The 21,351-nt window shown below is 46.1% G+C and overlaps 1 protein-coding gene across 3 annotated transcripts in view; it reads right to left on the bottom strand.

The window, feature by feature from the left end:
* Positions 1–21,010, bottom strand: part of pparab (peroxisome proliferator-activated receptor alpha b) — a 31,424-nt gene extending 10,414 nt beyond the window's left edge. Inside the window, exons 1-4 of one of the 3 annotated variants that reach the window (XM_030366071.1) lie at positions 20,789–21,010; positions 9,815–10,204; positions 5,937–6,103; positions 60–198 (exon numbers count right to left, since the gene is read on the bottom strand). In XM_030366071.1, coding sequence (XP_030221931.1) covers positions 60–198; positions 5,937–6,103; positions 9,815–10,178 — 670 coding nt within the window. In that variant the 5' untranslated portion in view covers positions 10,179–10,204; positions 20,789–21,010. Of the gene's footprint in view, positions 1–59; positions 199–5,936; positions 6,104–9,814; positions 10,205–14,168; positions 14,972–16,699; positions 16,958–20,788 lie in introns of those variants that run through there. The other 2 variants (XM_030366073.1, XM_030366072.1) reach the window with 2 other exon arrangements.
* Positions 21,011–21,351: the final 341 nt, after the last annotated feature.

Raw genomic sequence — 21,351 nt, 5'->3', positions numbered from 1 at the left:
GGGTTTATGTGTGTGTGTGTGTGTGTGTGTTTGCGTGTGTGATTGTGAGACGTCCTCACCGTTGTGAGACATGCCCACTGAGAGGCACTTCTGGAAGCGGCAGTATTGACACTTGTTTCGGTTCTTTTTCTGGATCTTGCAGCGGCGTTCGCACTTGTCGTACTCAAGCTTCAGGCGAATGGTCCTCCGGAAAAAACCCTGTGTCAGAGAAACAGGTCGTTATCATCCTGCATATGGGCCCCATAGACAGTGTAGAAAGCAGACAGAAAAGGGAAAGTAAACCTTTTTTTAATACTTGATGTCCGCTACTTCATGGTAAAACGGATTTCCAGAGCCGTAGTTTTTGTTGGCTGTGCAGCCCAGCTCTACAGAGTGTGATTGGGTTTGACCACTTTCCTACACCTGCTGCTATGGAACCCTATATGTCGATTTCTTTCTAAACCCTTTATAACTGCTGACTTCACATTTATTATTTTACTTTTCAACCAACTAAGTAGTTGAATTGTTCAAGAGTATAAACTTTTTCATGGTGAAAGGTGGTGAAATCTTTTTCATGGTGAAATGATGGAACACAATTTACAATGCGGGCTGGAAACTGTAACTATAACCATCAATTCCAGGTTATGGAGTTAGAGAAAACGTTCGATTTTAAATGTGATATATTTGCCTAAAGTTTGCCAAAATGTGCAACAAAAAGAAATGAAGCATGCAGATACTAAATCCATGAGGTTATAATTCCCCTATGAGTAAAATGTGACCGAATCAGATAGTTTTCTTTAAAAAAAAAATGAATAGACAAATCCTTTGGCTGTGGAATAAGAATATGTTACTGAGCATTAAACACTTACTGGGGGGATTGCCTAATATATCTATTTTTTATCAACCCGGGTTTGACGCAAGCAAAGTTTGAAAAAAAGAAAACGTGTCGGTAGCTCTCTGGCACTCTCACCTATTAACTGCAAGGTTTGCATACGCATGCAAAGTGTGCGTGGGCACACACACACACACACACACACACACACACACACACACACACACACACACACACACACACACACACACACACACACACACACACACACACACACACACACACACACAGGGTGAAATGGGGCCACGGCAGCATTCCAGTGGAAGCGGACTGGGCTCAGTTCCAGGGCAGATGGGGCGACCACGGTAAAGGTTGCCTTGATGACATCATAGGGGTCAGCCCAGTCTCCGGCTTTCAGTCAAATAAAGAAAATGTCTGGTGGACTAAGCCCAGAGGAGTGTGAGTGTGAGTGTGTGTGTGTGTGTGTGTGTGTGTGTGTGTGTGTGTGTGTGTGTGTGTGTGTGTGTGTGTGTGTGTGTGTGTGTGTGTGTGTGCATGTGAATTAATTAAAATGCCATTCACATTCAGCAGTAGGATCAACTAAAATCGAGGAATGTCCGCAGATGGAGCTGTGTTCTAAGAACCTGACCCTCTCACAACCTAAGCAGAATTTGTATGTTACTATTATCATCATCGTATTAATACTATTACGTGATCCAACTAGAATTACCGATCCTCACAGCGATCAGTTGGCCTTTGTTCGTTCGGTCAGTCGTTCTTTTTTCTGCATTATTATTGTTGTATTATTGTTTGTAGAACAAGAATAGACTCGAGAATATGCTATTATTAAAAGATTCTTAAGTACTATCCCTCAATAGTAGACAAGGGAATAGACCAGACAACTCATAACTATCTTATGCATCTCCTAACCTTTAAAGGAAAGATTTCTATGGTAGGTTCAACTTGAAAAAGGCACATATGTGCAATAAAACATAATAGCAAAGGCATAAAGAAATATGCACTTATTTCAAGATGCTACCATAAAATCACTCCATATTTGATATGGGAGTAGGCCAGACCATCTACAAGTATATTACACTCATCCGTTCCCCTTTGAAGGAAAGGTGGGGGCTTTTATGGTAGGTACGTTTTAGTGTGATAGTGTAAACGTAACACAAGGACAATAAAACATGCTATTGTTTAACCATTCTATAGTAAGATCCTTCCATGTTTTCTGTGGGGTGTAATACACCATCCAGAACTATATCACACAGGTTTCTTGCATAAAACTAAGAAGAATGCTTTGAATGCATGGCAAGAAATAGGATAAATGCTTAATAGTGTGTTAGTTGCAAGTTGTATTGAAGCAGCTATTTCTTGAAGGTCCCAGAGTAAAATCATTCCATATTTTATGTTAAAGTAAATATTCTGGTTTCCTGCGAAAACAGATGATACAAGCTTTATTTGTGAAGTCCTTCATGTTTGTTTGCTCGTGTAGAGTCCTCTAGATAATTTGCCTATATTGCCATAAATGACTAAATTCAACAACCTTGCAAGGGTTAGCCAAGGAGTTAGACCAATTATCAGGTATCCAATGAGATAACACATAAAAAGTAAAGATATTCCCACAAAATCCACAGTTCAGATTCTGGTATCTTTGACCAGGTCTAAATCTCACACATTCCCAGCTTTTCACCATGAACTTCCCGATAACCGGGAGGTCTAACAGCAACAGTGCTGCACCTTGCCTCACCTCAATCCTCAAGTCGGCTTCACCAGTAGGACTCTAACCCTAACCCTGAACACAGATACCTTGTAATGGCTCAGATACCTTATCCACTCCAAGATACGCAACACCCAAAGGTATACATAATAACGCCTTCTGTCCTCACAGCCAGAAGTGAAATGCTGCAATAGGTCACGTGCAGATATACTGATCGTAATGCAATCATAAAGGTAATTTGCAGTGACTGGCTGGGCAGACCGATGCAGCAAATACAGAGAACAGAGCCGCAGAGTAGAACAAAATGGTCAATGAACTGCATTTATTTAGCTATTTTCTGTAACCGGTGGCCACCCAAAGCGCTTTCCAATACTGCATAACATTCACCCATTTATACACACATTAACACACCGATGCCGGCATCAGCCATGCAAGGCGACAGCCAGCTCGTCGGGAGCAGTCAGGGTTAGGTGCCTTGCTCAGGGACACCTCGACACTCAGCTAGGAGGAGCCGGGGACTGAACTAGCAATCTTGCGGTTACCAGCCAACCTGCTCTGACTCCTTAGCTACTGCCGCCCGTCCAACAACAAATGCACACGGATCATGCATGGGTAAAGTGCTCGTTGCATGGACATGTTTGCATGGATGAAGAGAGCGTGTTACATGGAGCCATGGCGTTACGTCCACTACGGCACGGAGTTCATACGAGGGCGATCTGCAGAGCTTTGAGACCTTTTCCATGTCAGTGTGTTGGAATCATTTAAAGATAATCCCGTCATAAAATAACCTCCTGCCCTTATTTGGATTCTTATTCACGGCTGGCACATCAAACACATCTGACCTGGAAGTGGCCTGTGGACAGGGACAGGCTTCCACCACGCTGTGCTGGCATCTAATGAGCTAAGAATTGCGTTTCTGACCATGGGTTATTGGTCTCGCTTATCTTATCTACTCTGTGCCCTCGTTGAAACCTTAAACTATGTCAAAAGACCGTAATCCTGCTGCAATGTACTACGATAGATTCAATGGCAAGATTTGATGGAGATTTTTATCGGTTTACAACCGTACGACTAAGGGACAGCTTCTCTGACCCGTATAAAAAGAGATCTTAAAATTGGTAAAATTACCAGAGCGGGGAATTCTAGTCCTAACTGTGGACGTCGGAGTGCTGTCTAGAATAAATTGGGACTAGCATGCATTAGATCATGCTAGTCCCCCCCCCCCCCCACCCCCAGCCCAAGTGAGCTAGCGAGTTAGATAGAAATCCTGCTGCTAGTCCATAAAGCACTTAATGGTTTAAGTCCCCCAAGCGCTATAGATTAGGAACCATCCAGAGACCGTCAGGTCCTCAGAGACTCCTACATGAGATGGGGCCGGTGTGAAAATTAAAGCTGCTTTCAGTTATTAATCCCGATGAGATTACTTGGAACGTGGGCCAACTGTCACATGTTAAATGTTGGATTTTGGAAAACACTTGTTCATTTCCTCCTCTTTCACACAAATGCCATTATCCCTTTTCAGTTGTTGTTTTGTTTTTCCTCCCCAAGTCTTGTTATTGACTACGAAGTGAAGGGCGACACATTCATTAGAAGGACAATATCCGTAATGAGCAGAAGGGACGTGTTTACAATGATTCTAATCTTGAATTTGAAGTTCAACTGGCTTCTATTGGATAAGGTGTGTGGGGGGGGGGGGGGTTGCTCACATGAGTATCAAATAGCAAAATCTTGAAGCAAGCAGCCTTAAATCTTTATGGGGTGCACACAGAAGCCCGGGAAATCGTGAAAATGCGCCTTCGAAGCGTTACAAAGTGAAGTTCCCCTTTCACCCTGACCTACAGATTCCCATTCTCCGTAAGTGCATGACAAAACCGCTATGCCCAGGACTGGGTATGCAACCAGGTAGGAGAAACAGTTTGTTTGTTACTACAAATACTCGTTAAAGGGGACCTACCGGTATTATGCTTTTTCGACTTTTATGACCTATAAACGTTGTTATAATGATTGATAGTCATGTTTAACCATACACAAAAAACAATGTAGATTTTCGGGAAACTCATCCTCTCATCTGGGCGCTTTCAGCATTCCCTGTCAACACTCGGTTTCGTCCTTCTCCGCCCCCTCGCCCCCCTCCTGCCAACCCAACTCCGTTGTGATTGGTTACCTTCCTTGAAGCCAGCGAGCGGGCAGATTTGACCAGGCATATGGGGGCACGGCAGGAGTGCCTCTACGTAGATGATTTCCCTGAAATGTGAACAAGTGAATCGCAAACGTTGTCCCGAGTGTTTAGCCTTCTGCACAGCCACCCCAGACTGTCAGCAGGGAATACGTCAAAATGCATGTACGTCATTATTTGACACTTTAGTATGGTTAAACATGACTACCAATCATTATAACAACGTTTATAGGTCATAAAAGTCGAAAAAGCATAATTAAATACTTTAATACTCATTCTGAGAACCAATTGCCCCTTACAATCAGTAGCAATAACAGAGAACTGCATTCCCAAACAAGCATGTGCACAATGACACACATACGCATACGCACACACACATGGACAACACGGTATCTATTTGACCTCAATTGACACCTTCCGAGGTGGTGAAGCATTAACCAAGATGAATAAAGTTACCACCGGTTCAGGGCCATCCTTGATCACGTGGTAAAGGTCCAGCCTGTACGGCTAACTCGTACTTTGTATAAGAGGGGATAACTGATTCTGAATCTTGCTTGTCTTTGCAGGCCTGGGTAGAGGGGGATTGACCTGTATCGAATATTTTATGTGCTCCGACATAAAGTTTGTCAACATTCGGGAAAACATTTAAAATCATAATGACCACTAAAGCGTTGTGGTCATTTTGTTGTTTCTGCATCAATGTCATTTTCCGATAATGTCTAATATTAATGAGGTTATCGTTTTGTGAACATAATTATTTCCCCTCCCTGCTTTTAAGTGTGAAGCTAGGAAAAGATCATACATTTTCTAAATCGCTCCCTGTTACATTGTAAAAAATAAACTGTGTTAGCATTTTACATACTTCCTAGCATTCAGTCATGCTCCCATGGATTCAGCCATAAGTTTGGCACGGCATCGGACAAGGAAACCCTTATAAGGGCACAAAACTCCCAACCGACGTAGCTCGTCCGCTTCAGTTGGGGAGGAGACGGAGTGTGAGGGAAACCGATAAATATATATATAATAAATAAAGAGCGTAAGAGAGAAAATTTAAAGAATCTAAAAATGAAAAAAAACATATATAATGTAACAAATACAGAGAGAAAGAGAGAAAAAAGGAAGCGTATTAAAACTAAAAAAGATAGATAACATAACAAAGGAAGAGTGAAGAGACAAAAAATAAAAAACATGAAAAAATCGCGGGGGGGTCGCGGGGGGGTCCTCACCTTGCAGCCCTCGCAGGCGTGCACGCCGTAGTGGTAGCCCGAGGCGCGGTCGCCGCACACCCGGCACTCCAGGTTCAGGGCCGAGGCCTGGGAGCTGACCTCCTCGGGGCCCGCGGGGGCCGACGAGTAGACCCCCGACGAGGGGCTAGACGCCGGGGTCAGCGCATCTGGAGGAGGAGGAGGAGGAGGAGAGGGAGAAGGAGGAAGAGGAGGAGGGGGGGAGGAGGAAGAGGAGGAGGAGGAGCAACTGTTAGGACGTTCCACCCCCAGCTAAAAAGGTACCAGGTGTGGGGGGGGGGGGTGTGTGTGTGTGTGTGTGTGTGTGTGTGTGTGTGTGTGTGTGTGTGTGTGTGTGTGTGTGTGTGTGTGTGTGTGTGTCTGCATTAACTCAGAGTAGGCCTGGTTACATTTGTAGTTGAGTGTCCAATGTGTGCAAATCAGCATGTAAGTGTAGGACACTCATTTCAGGAATAACAACATAACATGTTCCTTTATATGTTGTAAACAAAATATACAATTCAGATCCTCCTGTGTTCACATTAAGGCCCGTTTGAATTAACAGGAGCAAAGTCTGCCACTGTGTGTGTGTGTGTGTGTATGCGCATGTGTGTGTGTGTGTGTGTGTGTGTGTGTGTGTGTGTGTGTGTGTGTGTGTGTGTGTGTGTGTGTGTGTGTGTGTGTGTGTGTGTATATCAGAACGGTGTTACACAGGGGCCATTTGACCCATTGGATCCAAAAGACCCCTCCACCCTCTCCCATGCCAGTGACCAAGCCCCTCCCTCAGTCAGTGTAACTATTTTTATACAGTAATATTAGCTTGCCTGCAACATGGAAGCATATCACATGACCTGAAAATCACAGCCTGAAGACATTTTAACCTTGGAGGAGGGCTGAGGGTGGGGGGGTGGGCTGTGGAGGTGGGGGTGGGGCTATTGCTTATGCATGCGTACGCATGGACCACGAAATGGTTTGAAAAACAGTGGAATTAAGTCAAGCTATGTCAGCTGGCTGGGGGTTGCCAAAACAAGGGCTGGTGTTTGTCAGTGGTGCTCTAAAGTCGAGGACACGGGGTGTGTGCATGTGTCTGGGTGTGTGTGTGCATACATGCGTCACGTGTGTGTGTGTGTGTGTGTGTGTGCATGCGTGTGCGTTAGTACATGTGTGCGCGTGTGTATGCATGTATGTGTGTTTGTGTGTGTCTGCTTGTGTAAACTAAAGCGTTTAAGCTTTCATTACACTGCATTACGCCGTCTTCCACGCCTCTTTTCCTCAACTCTTTGGACGGCTTTTCGACTATAATAAAAGATCATTAACGGACTGGTGAGGTCCTAATGTGGTTATCGTTGATCTGGTGACAAAGGTTCACAACTACCGGAGGAGTAGCTGTGAACCGTTTGCCATTCTATAGCGGATACGTGTGTGTGTGTGTGTGCGTATGCATTCATGCATGTGTGTGTGTGTGTGTTTGTCTGTGTGCGTGCGTGCGTGTGTCTACGTATGTGTGGGGCACGTCAGGCATGTCGATGCTGTGTAGTGCCCATTAGTTCCCCGGCTCTAGCGCAGGGAACACTCCCAAAGAAGGAAGGGGGACATGCTCTAAACAACCTCTCCTGCGCAGTACCTTTCCCTCGGGTTTCCATGACATCATCTCTGCTCTCCAGCGGTGGAGAGTGTCCAAGTACATTTAGCCAGGTACTTGAGCACTCAAATAAATGTGATTATTATATCAATAAGGCTTTATTGGTCCCGACGAGGAAATTACCTTCCGATACCTTGAGTTGCCTAACATTAAAGCAACGCACAAATGTAATACAGCAGAAAATAGAATCCAATAATCGAAGATATTCCGAAAGGGGGCAATTCTGCATAATGAGTGCTTTTACCTTTAGTACTTTACATTAATCGTTTATTTCGATGCTACTTCGTTTTTCTCTGACTCAAGTCACAGGCAGGTCTTTTTCATGTAACAGAGTCTTTCCACAGGGTGATCCGTCTCCTTCTTCCATCCCCACTGCTGGTTTCCATGACGCTGTCCTCACCAGCGGCCCTTCCTCAGTATAACCTGACTCCTTCATTCCAACCCCCCCCCCCCCTCGATTCTTCTCCGTCTCCGCTGAGGGATAGCATGAATGGTATTCAGCGGCCGTCTACCGTGAATACTGTTTAGCGGGCGCCTCGCGTGAATGGCGTTTAGAGGACGCTATGCCTTCTCGCAGATGTTGGCCAAGAACACCGTTCGGCAGCGGACGTTCAAGGGGTTTGGGGTTGTTTTTGTTTTATAGGCTGATCGGGTTGCGTTGCGACCGCCTGTAAATCACAGAAACTTCCCACGTGTTGAGTGGTAGATAAACGGCGAGTGAAAGCTAGCTTGTTTCCTAAGAGCGTAGCGCTTAGCGGCTGAAGAATGTGTAGATTCCTTTTTATCTGTGGGGGAGCAGCACAGCAGTAGAGGCTTTGAGGTGTGTGTGTGTGTGTGTGTGTGTGTGTGTGTGTGTGTGTGTGTGTGTGTGTGTGTGTGTGTGTGTGTGTGTGTGTGTGTGTGTGTGTGTGTGTGTGTGTGTGTGTGTGTGTGTGTGTGTGTGTGTGTGTCCAAACAAGGTCATATGAGAGAGAGGGAATGTGTGTGTGCGTATGTGTGTGTGTGTGTGTGGTCCAAACAGAGTCATGTGAGAGGTTCCATGTGTGTGTCTGTGTATTTGAGGGCTGTAGCCCCAGGTTGTATCACTGCAGGTCAGCCGAAGTCTGCCTCGACTAGCAGCTGTATAGCTCTTAGCCATAGGCAGAGATCAAAGTTCACACAAACCTCAAAGTTTCATTGTAGAGTCGGCAAAATGAGAAACACAACGGAATAAAACATGGCCGACGAAACAGAGCTGTCTGGCACAGGGGACTCTTAGGTTGTCAGATGATTTACAGTTCAGTTATTATGGTGTAATGTCGGAACCAAAGAATCTTAAGAGCTGCCTCGCATCAGCGACATTACATTGAACAATGTGAGTATTTAATGGAAAATACCTAAACGTACTAAACTATCCCACAAAGACAGAGATTTCGATTTTACAAAATGTGAACTCAGGATAAACTTTCCAAATAGTATTTTGAATGTGGCAGTGACTAGGTGACTCATCCAGGGGTCCCAGGGCCCTGATAGTAAAGGCAGGGTCTTTCTTGGTCTTTAGTGCAGACTCTGGACAGGGCCCTCTGGTCTGTTCCAAAGACCTCACACATTATGATGGTCAGTCGGGTCATAAAAAGAAAAACTGCTATATAAGAATTTATGATCAGTATTTTTTTTTATGCTTTTTCAAGTGCATCCGCTATGGGGAAAATTAGACATTTTGTATACGTAGTATCTAAGATTTGACGGAACATCCTAATTTGTGCACCTACAAATAAAAACACATACTTTTGTGATATATATATACGTTGTACATACTTTACTCCTTTTAATAACCTTGAACTAGTGATCTGTATCCATACTGCTGTGAGCAGGTAATGGATTGGATCGGTACGCAACGAGAACTGTCAACCTTTTTAAACCGCACAATGCTGGTACCGTCCTGTGTTTTTTATATGCATCTGTCCTTCACCCTCTCCTTGAACTCCTGTCCTTACGCAGTCTGTGACCTCCTGTCTGTGACCAGCGCTCCATAAATAACCAACTCACAACAACAACACCAGGGACGTCAAGAAAGTCAGGGACCACAATGGAAATAAGCCTTCAGGCTTTATTGTGTCATCCCTGACTACTATGTATGTATTTTAATGTATGACACCAAGTGCTGTTCATATTTGATATCAAAATGGTCAAATCAATCAATCAATCAATCAATCAATCAATCAATCAATCAATCAATCACCACCCGGCCCTTCCTCACCTAGGGCGGTGGAACCTTCGGACCCGGAGCCGGTGCTGGAGGACGGGTACTCGTGCGCGCCCAGAGAACTGAAGGCGTCGTCGTCCATGGACTTGGACCTGGCCTGCAGCCCCTCCATGCCTCCGATGAAGCCATCGTGGCCACACAGGGGGCTGTCCAGCACGGAGTGGCCCAGAGGAGAGGGGCTGCACAGGGGGCTGTGCAGGGCGCAGTGGTCCAGCGGCGAGGGGCTGCACAGGGGGCTGTCCAGCATCGAGTCCTCCAGGGGAGAGGGGCTACACAGAGGGCTCCCCAGGACAGAGTCCTCCAGGGGAGAGGGGGGGCCGTAAGGGATGTCCACGTCGACCATAACGCTGGCAGACATGAAGGACGGCAGGCTCACTCATCAGACTGCAGAGGAGAGAGGGAGGGAGGGAGAGAGAGGACGGGAGCATTAAAGCACTGGTTCATGAGATGGATGACGCTGATGTAAACATCGACGTTGAGATCCGCTGTGACTTTGAGTGAATTGAATGACGGCACAGCACTACTTGGTTCGACATGATGGTCAAGAAACAGATGCATATCACGACTGGCTAGAGTTATGGTGTATTTAATGTTTAGGATCGCAAGAAAATATAAATATACAAAAATGTACGATTTTTTTTTTTTTTACAAGCAACCCAACGTCACTTCGCTTCGAGTTTCACCTACTGGAAAAGCTGGAATAACTGAACTCAAATGCTAACAACAAAAATCGGTTACGGTTACAGATTGTCGTTGGTGTATGGTTCTGTCGTAATCCTTCATGGTTGGGCTTTCGACGGAGGTCAACCGAGCATGTGTTTGAGTGCCTTTGGTGCAAAAGGTTAACCAGGCGAGCACACGCCGTACGGGTGAGTTAGCAGAGTGGTGGAGTGTCTGGTAACACAACAAGGGCCGGTCCAGTTCTCCCTAGTGACTGAATACACGCCTCACGTTACGCTATCCCTACACCTCCTCCAGAGGGAGAGAGGGAGAGAGAGAGGGAGAGGGAGATGGGAGAGGGAGAGGGAGAGAGAGAATAAAAGAGAGAGAAAGAAAAAAGAGGGGAGGAAAACAAAGGTTCAGGGTGATAAAAAAAGACATGACAGAGACTGAAGAGGCGGAGAGAAAGAGAACGAGAGAGAGGGTAACGTAAGGAGAGAGGGAGGGCGGAGAGGGCAAACCAATATGGATATCAATAGGTGAAACAACATGGATGGGGACACAACTAGGTCAGTTGGTTAACTGGGCCGAGAGAGAGACTGGTTGGGGGTTGGCTGGGTCTAGGTCTGATGAGGCCCACATCAGACCAAAGATAGGTGGGTCTATACTAGTAAGATGTACTGAGGTGCAGCCTGAACCCCAATAGAGATTGCAGGATTAGCAATTAAGTGGAATTGACGCTCAGAATTTGACAGGAGGATGACTTCTAAGAGCTTGACTTAGTTCGATCCAGTTTTGTAAGGGGTATTAACCCATTGTTGCCCTGTAGATAAGCCCCACGTATCACAGCGCTATACATCCAATACAAAGTGGGTCAATCTGCCGTAAGCTCCTCCTACATCAGACGACACAACAGCAAAATGCGTTTTTACAAGACAACAGCTGTTCGCTTTACAAAAACCAAGTCCGGGCCGGTAAACGTGCACCCCTTTGTCTGTGCGCAGTATCCTTCTCATCCACGTCTAGTGAAGGCTGAAGTCTAAATTGGGAAAGGCTATTTTGGACCGGTGTTTCTATGAGTTTTATCTTTTTAAATAGGCTGATGTCCTTGAAAGCCCTTTCCCAGGTTCACCCCCCCCCCCCCCCCGCCCCGCCCCAATCTGACTACGCTAAATTCCACACTGCTCAAAACCCCACAAAGCAATTTTAAAATCACAAAAGATGTTGTGTGCTGTGCTCGTCAAGTGCCATCCATCATGGTAGTGGGCCTCTTCACGCCCACCGTGTTAATGTATCACATTCAACAGGGTTGGGGGGGGGGGGCTGAGCTCAAAGTACGAGCACTAGCATGTAGCCTCCAGGACACATCCCCCACATCCCCTCTCTGGTCTTCATATCATATGCCTTCTCATTCATCATTTAGCATCTTGGCTCTAAGCTTGACGGGTGCATCACACCCATTCAACCACAGTCGTTCAGCGGACTCTATTATCTGAAGTCACTTGCAGCTGATTGATTTGAGGTACATGAGGTCACCGATGACTATCGCGTACAGGCAGAGGTTCTCTGTATGTTTGTGCTTGGAAGGCTACCGGTAGGCTGTGGTAGCTGGGGTTTGAATCCAGAACCTTTCGGGTGGGAGTCCTACATTGTAGCTACTATGCAATCCATGCTCCTAAAAAATAGGGAAACATATATGAAACTGAAACAATTATCGTTTGCTGACAAATCCTCCTCTCCTGAGCTAGTATAAAGAGACAAGCCCTTATTCTAGCGCTTTCCATTCCCCCCACCCCCCCTTTTGGAGCTTGGAGCCTCCAAGGTCTTTATCAACCCTTGGATCACTCTTCTGCACGGCTCACACGGAGCTACGAAGCTGGCGGTGATCAATTAAATGAGCTGAATGTATTCCAAACTGGAGAAAGCCTCACGTATTACCCTTGTGGTTCCGACTGACAATCCAGACCTCGCTGAACTCCAATTGGATCTTTACAGGCAGTTCCCTTTTCCCTGTCCTCATGGAACTCCAGGAGGAACTCCGTGAACTCAATACCTGCAGAGATGCACCAGGAATCAGAGCTGGGGCCCAGGAGCTAAGATGTATGCAGAGAAGAGAGAGCGCAGCAGAGAACGTGCAGTGGCGAGAGTTTGGTAACAGTATGGATTTGTCCCACTAGGTAGATCATTAGGTAGTCTCTCTCTCTCTCTCTCTCTCTCTCTCTCTCTCTCTCTCTCTCTCTCTCTCTCTCTCTCTCTCTCTCTCTCTCTCTCTCTCTCTCTCTCTCTCTCTCTCTCTCTCTCTCTCTCTCTCTCTCTCTCTCTCTCTCTCTCTCTCTCTCTCTCTCTCTCTCTCTCTCTCTCTCTCTCTCTCTCTCTCTCTCTCCATAAGGAGGGCAGCGGACGAGCAAGGTTGCGCGCTACAGGGCCATGGAGGTCCTGAGGAAGGGGGGGTAGGGGGTAGGGGAACTATGATGGCTGTGATGGTGTGTCCACCCTCCCCCCTCGCCAGCCAGACGCACAACACAAACGGCCCGGGGGCACACATGCCTTTGGGGGTCGCCATGGTGATGTCATTGCAATTCCAACGCATTGATCAAGTCAGTAGGGGAGGGGGAGGGGGGGGGAGGAGGGGGGAGGGGGAAGGGCCCGGCCCCAAAAACTTCAACAGAAACCTACAACAGAGTCCCTGTTTACTTTGAGTTGCAATCATGCCCCTTCATCCCCTTCATCGGTGGTCATGAGGTTGGATGTTCATCAGGTTCAGTAAGGGCTCATGCTGGCCTTGATGCCAGAGGGGAATATTGTGAATGTAGCATTGATAATCTTCAAGGCCCTGGCAGCAGGATCACTACACCATGCTTAGGATAGGCTAGGCGGATTGACCGATCCCCCCCCCCCCCCCAATCCCCTCCATCCCCTTCCCTTCCCCCATATCAGCTTAGCCGTACCAGCGAACGCCTCAACAATACCTGCCCGGCCAAGTGCATATCAACATGAAGGCTACAGCCTTGCTAGTGCTATAGTGATGCTAACCTTGTACAGCAGATAGCTTGACACTCGCTCACAAACACATCACTAGAACGCCACAGCGCTAGTTGACAATAGCCACCTGGGTTGACGGCCTCGGAACGGTAATCTCTAATTCACTGGGAAGCTGTTGAAGCCGGTCAGCTGGCCCTGTTTGCTTTGAGAGAGCTCTCCGTGAGATACTCATCTTTGTGTGACACACTCAAAATGGGATTGTGGTGTCTTTGGAGGGTTCCGCCACCACTGCCCTGCACATCTGGCGAAGCGCATGGGGTCTGTGCAGCACTGTAATCACAAAGGGTCTAATGACTGTAATATATACAGATCCCCAGGAGGCATCAGGTCTGTCATGGTGCTTTCCAAAACACTTGAAGGAGGAAGACAAAAAGTGTGCGCTGTATGAAGAATATTGAATTCAGCTTGCAAGACTGGCCACGTCCCAAGAGGTGTGCGTAAACTAAAGGCTTGTCCAGCCATGTTGCAGCCCAACAACCCTCGCACAACAGCAAGTTGCCCGAGTACAAAGTACAGAGTGAGCAAGATTTCTTTGAATCCTTTGTTCAACAATGCAACAACAATGTTTTGCCAAAGGAACAACAATGGGTTTGCCAAGCACAAAAACACGAAAGTAACATATAAATCAAGACACTCAAATCCCTACCTTCCAGATCCGAAAGACAATGAACCCTTCAGCGCGTCTCTCGACCGTCAACTACATTACAACCAGACCACTTGACTGATCGTATGTGATTGTACTCAGTTTGTGTGTGTGTGTGTGTGTGTGTGTGTGTGTGTGTGTGTGTGTGTGTGTGTGTGTGTGTGTGTGTGTGTGTGTGTGTGTGTGTGTGTGTGTGTGTGGAAGCAATTCCCAGGTTAATGTTTAATCTCTTCTATGGCCTGGACCACAGGAGTATCCACAGGTCCCTGAGGAGAGCTGAGCGCTTAATGTGTGTGTGGGTGTGTGTCAGGGGACTTGACGGCGCTTTCAAGAGACACAGGCCGGTATGTATAGGTCTCTGACCGTCTATTGGCCTCTGCATGTGTTTGAAGGGGCAGGTTAATGAGCCCAGTATAGACCGTGCCCGCAGGGTAAACAAACACGATGGCCCCTATCAGGCGACCTCCTCCAGCCCAGAGGGAGAAATCGGCCAAAGTGCACTTCGGCTTCATGAGTCGATAGCCGCTAAGCGTTGGAGCCAGAGAGCCGTCGTAGATGATCCCGGGATAGGGGAGGAGGTGGGTCAAGGCTGTAGACCCCTTCTCCATTATCAGGTGATTAGGCTATGTCACCTGATCCACTGTGGTCGTTGCAGGACAATAAAAACACAACGTTGTGCGGGTTTAGGAGGACTTGAAGTTGGCCTGACTTTAACCTTGGTTTTGATTTTGGTTTGTTTTTGTGACGGTGATAAAAGGGTGGAAGGAGGTGGAAGGCGAGTTGTGTTTGAAATGTGCACTACGCTTAAAATAGTAATGCAAAGTTTTCCAATTAAATGTCATTTTGCAGATCATCTTAAAATGTGTAAGAGTAGTGGTAGTAAATTACTGATTGCCCAATCGCTTGGTTCACTTGTCTTGTCTGCAAAATATCTGGCCTGACAAGTTCATGCTTGTATTTCAACAAGGAAAAGAGACACTCTTCATTGTTTTAAACCAAAACACAAAGAAAAAACCAACTGATTGGTGAGGTCATTCTGTATTCATAATACAGTACAACAGTTTAGCAGGTAGCATAAAGCAACATCGTTCAATCTCTGATTATACGTACGCCAATCATGTCATTTAACCTTTATGGAATACCTGGAATCCGCCAATCCGGGCAGCACCACTGACCACTAACAAGGTTACTCGATATATCCCTTGTGAACCATAATCAATCAGCCGTTGATTAAATCCTAAAGGCCGTGCTGGTTAATGCCGACACTGCACTGTTACCGTTCGGTTTACGATGACGAGGGTCACTCCCTCTGAAAGTCATTTGCACCCAGTGAAAAAATAAAAGCCAAAAATATTGGATGATCTTGCTCCAAATACAAGGCACAAATCTTGATTTTGATAGCGGTCATTGAAATTATCATATTTTTTTCATTTAAAAATAATATATTAAGCAAGAATATAAATGTTATCGGAAGCAAATAAATCCTACACAGGGCGCTATTGTGTAATCCCCTATCATTAATTTGCATAAACTATGTTCCGTTTGTACGGTCATGTTCACCGAAGGACCCGGTATTTCAAATCCCAGCCAATGTCATATGAGGGATCTACTGTCCACCAACTTCCCACGTGCAACAGACGCGTTTGGGATCCAAAAGATAGCGACCTCCAGTTCTGCCTTGGCTGCGATCCAGGGTGATCTCTGTTGCTCAAACAAACCGCCTGCCTAAAACGCTATCCTCGAGAACAGCCTTCATGGCAGGGCCAAGAAGCATGACCCCACACTGCCACAATGGGCTACTTTCTGGACAATTTAAACCTCACAGCAAGAGTTAGCTTCCAGACTGTACGTTAGGAATCAGTGTTGCGCCGCAGGGAATCAGCAAGCATTTTAATTTGGTTTTGTTTCTTACCAGACGTAAGACCCTGATGTTATCAACCCAGGAAGTCACAGGCTAGTCGCTTGCATAAGCTTGCCTGTGAGGCTATCGCTGTGTATTGTGATCTGTCCTGCAAGTCCCCTTGGCCTGAACTATATAGACTACAGGATACGCATTGTTGACTTTTATTCCCCGTAATAAACTTTTGACTATTTAGGCCAACCGTGTGTACTTGTCTTCGAAAATTGTAAAACACACCTGTCTCAGGTTCCAGCCAACATTCAGATCAGTCTGTTCCAATGTGCTGATACATGCAAAGTGCAGGATGATCCAAGCCAAACTCGAACATGAACCCAAAAAGCAGTCCGAGAGTTGGAGGCTATATGCAATTTGACCGGAGAATGTATCAGCAATCCCTGTGGTTTGTTAATGCAGACATGAGGTGCATGCATTAGTTCTCATGCATTAGTTCTCATTGGGAACTTTGCATCGTATTTAATATACAATACTATACACACCCAAGCTATTGTGCAGCCCTGCTCTGCACAAGTAGTGCCCAGACAGGCGATGCAATCTCGCGACGGACGAAGACAGAAGCCACAAGTGTTGCCAGGTGTAGGGGTATACTAAACAACAGAACCAGTGCCCTTCTTACCAGCTGCTCTGTCTCCTTGGCCCAAACGGAGAAGCGTTCCCTTCCCTCCTTATCCCAGCAGTGGTACATCCAAACATACCAGCAGGGCAGGCCATGTTGGAGCCCGGCTGACCTGATAGGACCGCCTTCCAGGGTGCCGTTCTCATTGCACGCACCAAGCCCCCTTTGATTGATTTTAATGGTTATTTCCACTCAGGCTACCATGTCAGTGCCAAAGTCCTGTCAAGACACACTCCCAGTTATGGAAATACAGTATGTATGATTGTTTTAAAGTACGGGGCCTGACCAAATCACCTTCTTTTATAACTATCGTTTTCTATTGTGCAAATAGTAACAAGCCAAACAGAACGGGGGTGAAAAAAAAAATCAGTGTTCAACCACCAAATATATTGCGACACTGGTGTGTCTCTCTGAGGGGACAGCTGTGTGTCTCCGGTTACATTTTCCAGTGTGTCAGTGTCCTCCACAACCCCCGACTGGGTGCCAAGCAAGGCCTACGTGGTGGTGGCGGTGGCGGTGGTAGGAAGGCATGCAGCCCGGGGTCCCGGCGCCGGTGCTGCCCCCGCGAGCCACTAGCCAGCCCCCCAGCCCCCGTGTTGAAGTGGAGCTGAGGACTGGCCATTGTCTCGGTGTCTGCACACTTGGACTTCAACTCGTATGCGCAGCCTTGTTTTTTTCTCCTACACATGTGTCAGGAAATAGAAACCTCAGAATGAGCTTGGAGAGATCTGGTGTGTTCAGATAGCCGACAGCGGTGTTACTTAGTATTCTTCATACTCAATACCAATGGTGATAACGTCTCCGAACCACTTGGTGTGTCTTAATCCCAGAGATTCAACGGCTTGTCAATATTCAAACTTCTTCAAACCAACAAAGAGCAGGGCAGGCACACACGTTTTTTCCTCTTTACCTAATTTGAGCCCATCCCCCACATTAACAAATTAATAAATATGTTAATAAATATAAACAACATGCTTTTCTGCTAATCAGCAAAAGGTGGTATATGTTTTTGACTTTGAGGAGTTGTAAGCCGGTTTGCCTTAGTAAATGGCGTTCGAGTTGAGTCATTCTTGGGCTTAAAACAGTGAAAGGTATTCTAAAAAGGAATTTAAGAAAAGTTAGTCGTAAACAATAACCTGTTCCCATTACAAATGAGGGAGCTAGATTGTGTCAAACTACAACTGCTTCTTCTGCAACTCCTGTGTCCACAACCTGTCAACAGTTAAGGAACAGACACCTTGGGCCAGTAATGGAATTAGACGGGGTGTGTGGCTAAGACCAGGGAAAGGTACTTGAGGAGGATTTCTGAAGCCCCTACCTCACGTGTGTGTTTGCTATTACTACCGCTACTACTTTAGTCCTCAGGTTGACGGCAATAAATCTTGCAGTCAGTCTGTCTGGTCTATCCTCAGGGCAGCGCTGCCGAGAGGCAGAGTCGTGAAGCGAGGCTTCAACAAACAGGCTGAGGAGAGACAATCAAGTGATGATGGAGGAGACAGAGACACAGAGACAGAGACAGAGAGAGAGACACACAGACAGAGACGGGAGCTATGAGGGAGGAGAGAGAGATACAGAGAGAGAGCGAGAGCGAGAGCGAGAGAGAGAGAGAGAGAGAGAGAGAGAGATCCAACATTACCAAGAAAAAGAGAGAGAGGAGCGATGAGGGAGGAGACAGACAGACAGACAGACAGACAGACAGACAGACAGACAGACAGACAGACAGACAGACAGACAGACAGACAGACAGACAGACAGACAGACAGACAGACAGACAGACAGACAGACAGACAGACAGACAGACAGACAGACAGACAGACAGAGTGTGAAAGGGACGGACTAAGAAGTGCCAGATCGATCCGCTGATATCCGTGGTCCAGCGTATTCCTTCCTAGATGAGCACAGAGACAATCTGCTGCTCCAATCTGCTTATTTAAAGTACAGTGTGGAGCGCCTGTTTGGGATCAGTGCGAGGTCAGAGGTGATCCTATAAACCCATCCAACTAACAAGATGATTTTGCTTTCAGGGATTTATTTTGAATTATTCTTCTTGAGTGTGTGTGTGACAACATAAACACGGTGGACACAAGAAAGCCAAACTGTTCAAACATTGGTTGAGGACCCAAGACAGAAAAGGTGGAAAGACTTCAGGTGGCCTGTCAAAAAAACCTGAAGGTCCTGTTTGAGTGGAAGGGTGAAAGCTGTGTCCCACTCTCCCTTTCTCTACCCTTCTCCGTCGCTCCCTCTCTCTCTACCTCTCCCTCTCTCAAATCTTCCTCTTGCTCTCTCTCAAACACCTCCTTCTTCTCAAAGCAGAAGTTGATTACAGGTCTCAGGTTCCTCTAAAGGGTCGAGCAGAACAAGAAAGGCAAACCTAAAAGGTGGAGGCCTTTATGAGGAACCTTTGCACCACCCAAATAAACCAAACCCTCCCTTGCAGTGAGAAAGGGGTTAGACTTCTTACAGAGAGAGAAAAGCCCAATATTAAACACATTGAGGGCCTAGATCTAGAAAAAAAGCTCCAGCCCAGCCCATGTCTTTACCCCATCCCCTTTATCCAATCGCAACAAGGCCATCAATAGATGTTCAACCATGTCCCCCAGAATATGATAAGGTTCATGATTAATATGATTAGTTCCTTCACGAGACAAAGAATAACCTTCGGACCCGAGGTAAACTCCACGTCACCGTGGAGCCTGCGTGGAGCCTCTGGTGCGAGGAGGGGGAAATAGTGTAAACGCCAAGCGATCGAGATTACAACGACACCATATGTTTGGATCTGTCGCCTTTATTTCTTTATGGCTCTAATGAAAGAACAGTGAAAAGCCACCACAGAATAATGACCAACCAACACAGAAATACTAAGAGCCCACAGGTCTGCTCACCCTAGCCCATACGATACACCGACCGGTGAGGCAAACGCTGCAGGCAAAAACAACTACTCAATTATAATGATTCAATAATTAATTCAAGATTTCATTCCAGAGGGTTTCGATAATGAAATAATGATAATAATGATAGTCTTCAGAGCGGCAGCACTAATGGAACCAGTGGTGCAATGTGCTGCTGAGCAGACTCACAGCATTCCTGCAACGTCTGGGCGGAGACAGGTACGGCCAGATTTGGGTCACATTTCACTCCCAGGAACAAAGTGTGTGGAGGTAAAGAAACTGACAAGAGAGGCAGGCCATGTGAGAAAGTCCTGAGAAAGTCTTGGCCTCACAAGCCTCGCTTATTATCCATGCATAAACAGACAAAATACGGCACACGCAAAAAGAGGGGATCCACTTATAGAATCCCTCCGTGGGCTACAGTGAACGTATGCAGCGGTGGAAACGTGTGACCTTGTTTATCGTTCACATCCAGCCAAGCTTGTTAACAGACTGATACAGGAAAGCAAACTGTCTGTATGTAATATACATTGAGAGAGAGAGAGAGAGAGAGAGAGAGAGAGAGAGAGAGAGAGAGAGAGAGAGAGAGAGAGAGAGAGAGAGAGAGAGAGAGAGAGAGACTGTAAAGGAATCCTCTCAATATGTATTAGGTGAGTAGTGAGATAATTACAAGCTGAAGAGAAGGAAGTAACTGCATAAACCACTCAATACCTAACGTTAACAAACCGTTTGTCATTCATTGCTGTTACCCAAGTTCTGCTGTGGTTTTCAATCACCACTACTTTAGTCTTTGAGTAACACACACACACACACACACACACACACACACACACACACACACACACACACACACACACACACACACACACACTCCAATACTTTGTTAATGCAACAATAACATCACATGGCGATAATTCCTATTGTTTACAGACACACTTCTGTTGCTCAGGCTAGCAAGAATCTGAAATCTGATTATGCCTGCCCACACAGCAACGGTCATCAACGGTCGTTTATTCTTGGCTCTACATAGCTTTTTACTTTTTCTTTTGCAACACCAAGCCCAAATTGTCAATGAAGAAAAAAATCTATACATGTAAATATATATCTTATATATAAATAAAACCAATACGTTTTTATAGATGCCATGACAACTCGAATGTAACCCATACGATTCTGCATTTATAATCGAAGAGACATGTACCTTCCAATGGACAGCCCGATTCAAAGCTGTCGTACGGCCTGGACTATCGGCGGGATGAGACGCGCTACGCCCGGGTTGAGCTACAACGTGGAGGCCAAATCAATCCAACCTCCAACACACGTCGTTGTTTAGTCTCCCAACAAGCCCTGCTGCTGCTGTCAAAAATCCCCCACCGCATCCAAAGCACGGCCATTGAGCAAACCCACCGGAAATAACAACACGAGAACTGACAACGGGGGAAATAGTCTCACGCCCCCTGACACACCTATTATTTCAGCGAATAGAAACCGCTGAAGCCTTTTCAATGCAAAGGACGCCCCCTAACTACAGGGCTACACAATGAGGTAACCAGAAATACACTATACTGGTTTATTCAGTAAAGATTGCATTCAAGATACTTTAAGCAAATGCAATTACATTCTAATTTTCAGCCTGTCTTACTACGAATTTTATGTGGTTATTATGGGTCGAATCAAAGATGATTTGAAATAGAATGTGTGAAATTGAATAGGCCTATTATAGAAAAGGACAGGACACAGAGAAGGAGCCTTTATTTTGTACCT

Source organism: Gadus morhua, chromosome 9 (assembly GCF_902167405.1).
Source record: "Gadus morhua chromosome 9, gadMor3.0, whole genome shotgun sequence".
Classification (NCBI taxonomy): Eukaryota; Metazoa; Chordata; class Actinopteri; order Gadiformes; family Gadidae; genus Gadus; species Gadus morhua.
This window is presented reverse-complemented; position numbering and strand designations above follow the sequence as displayed.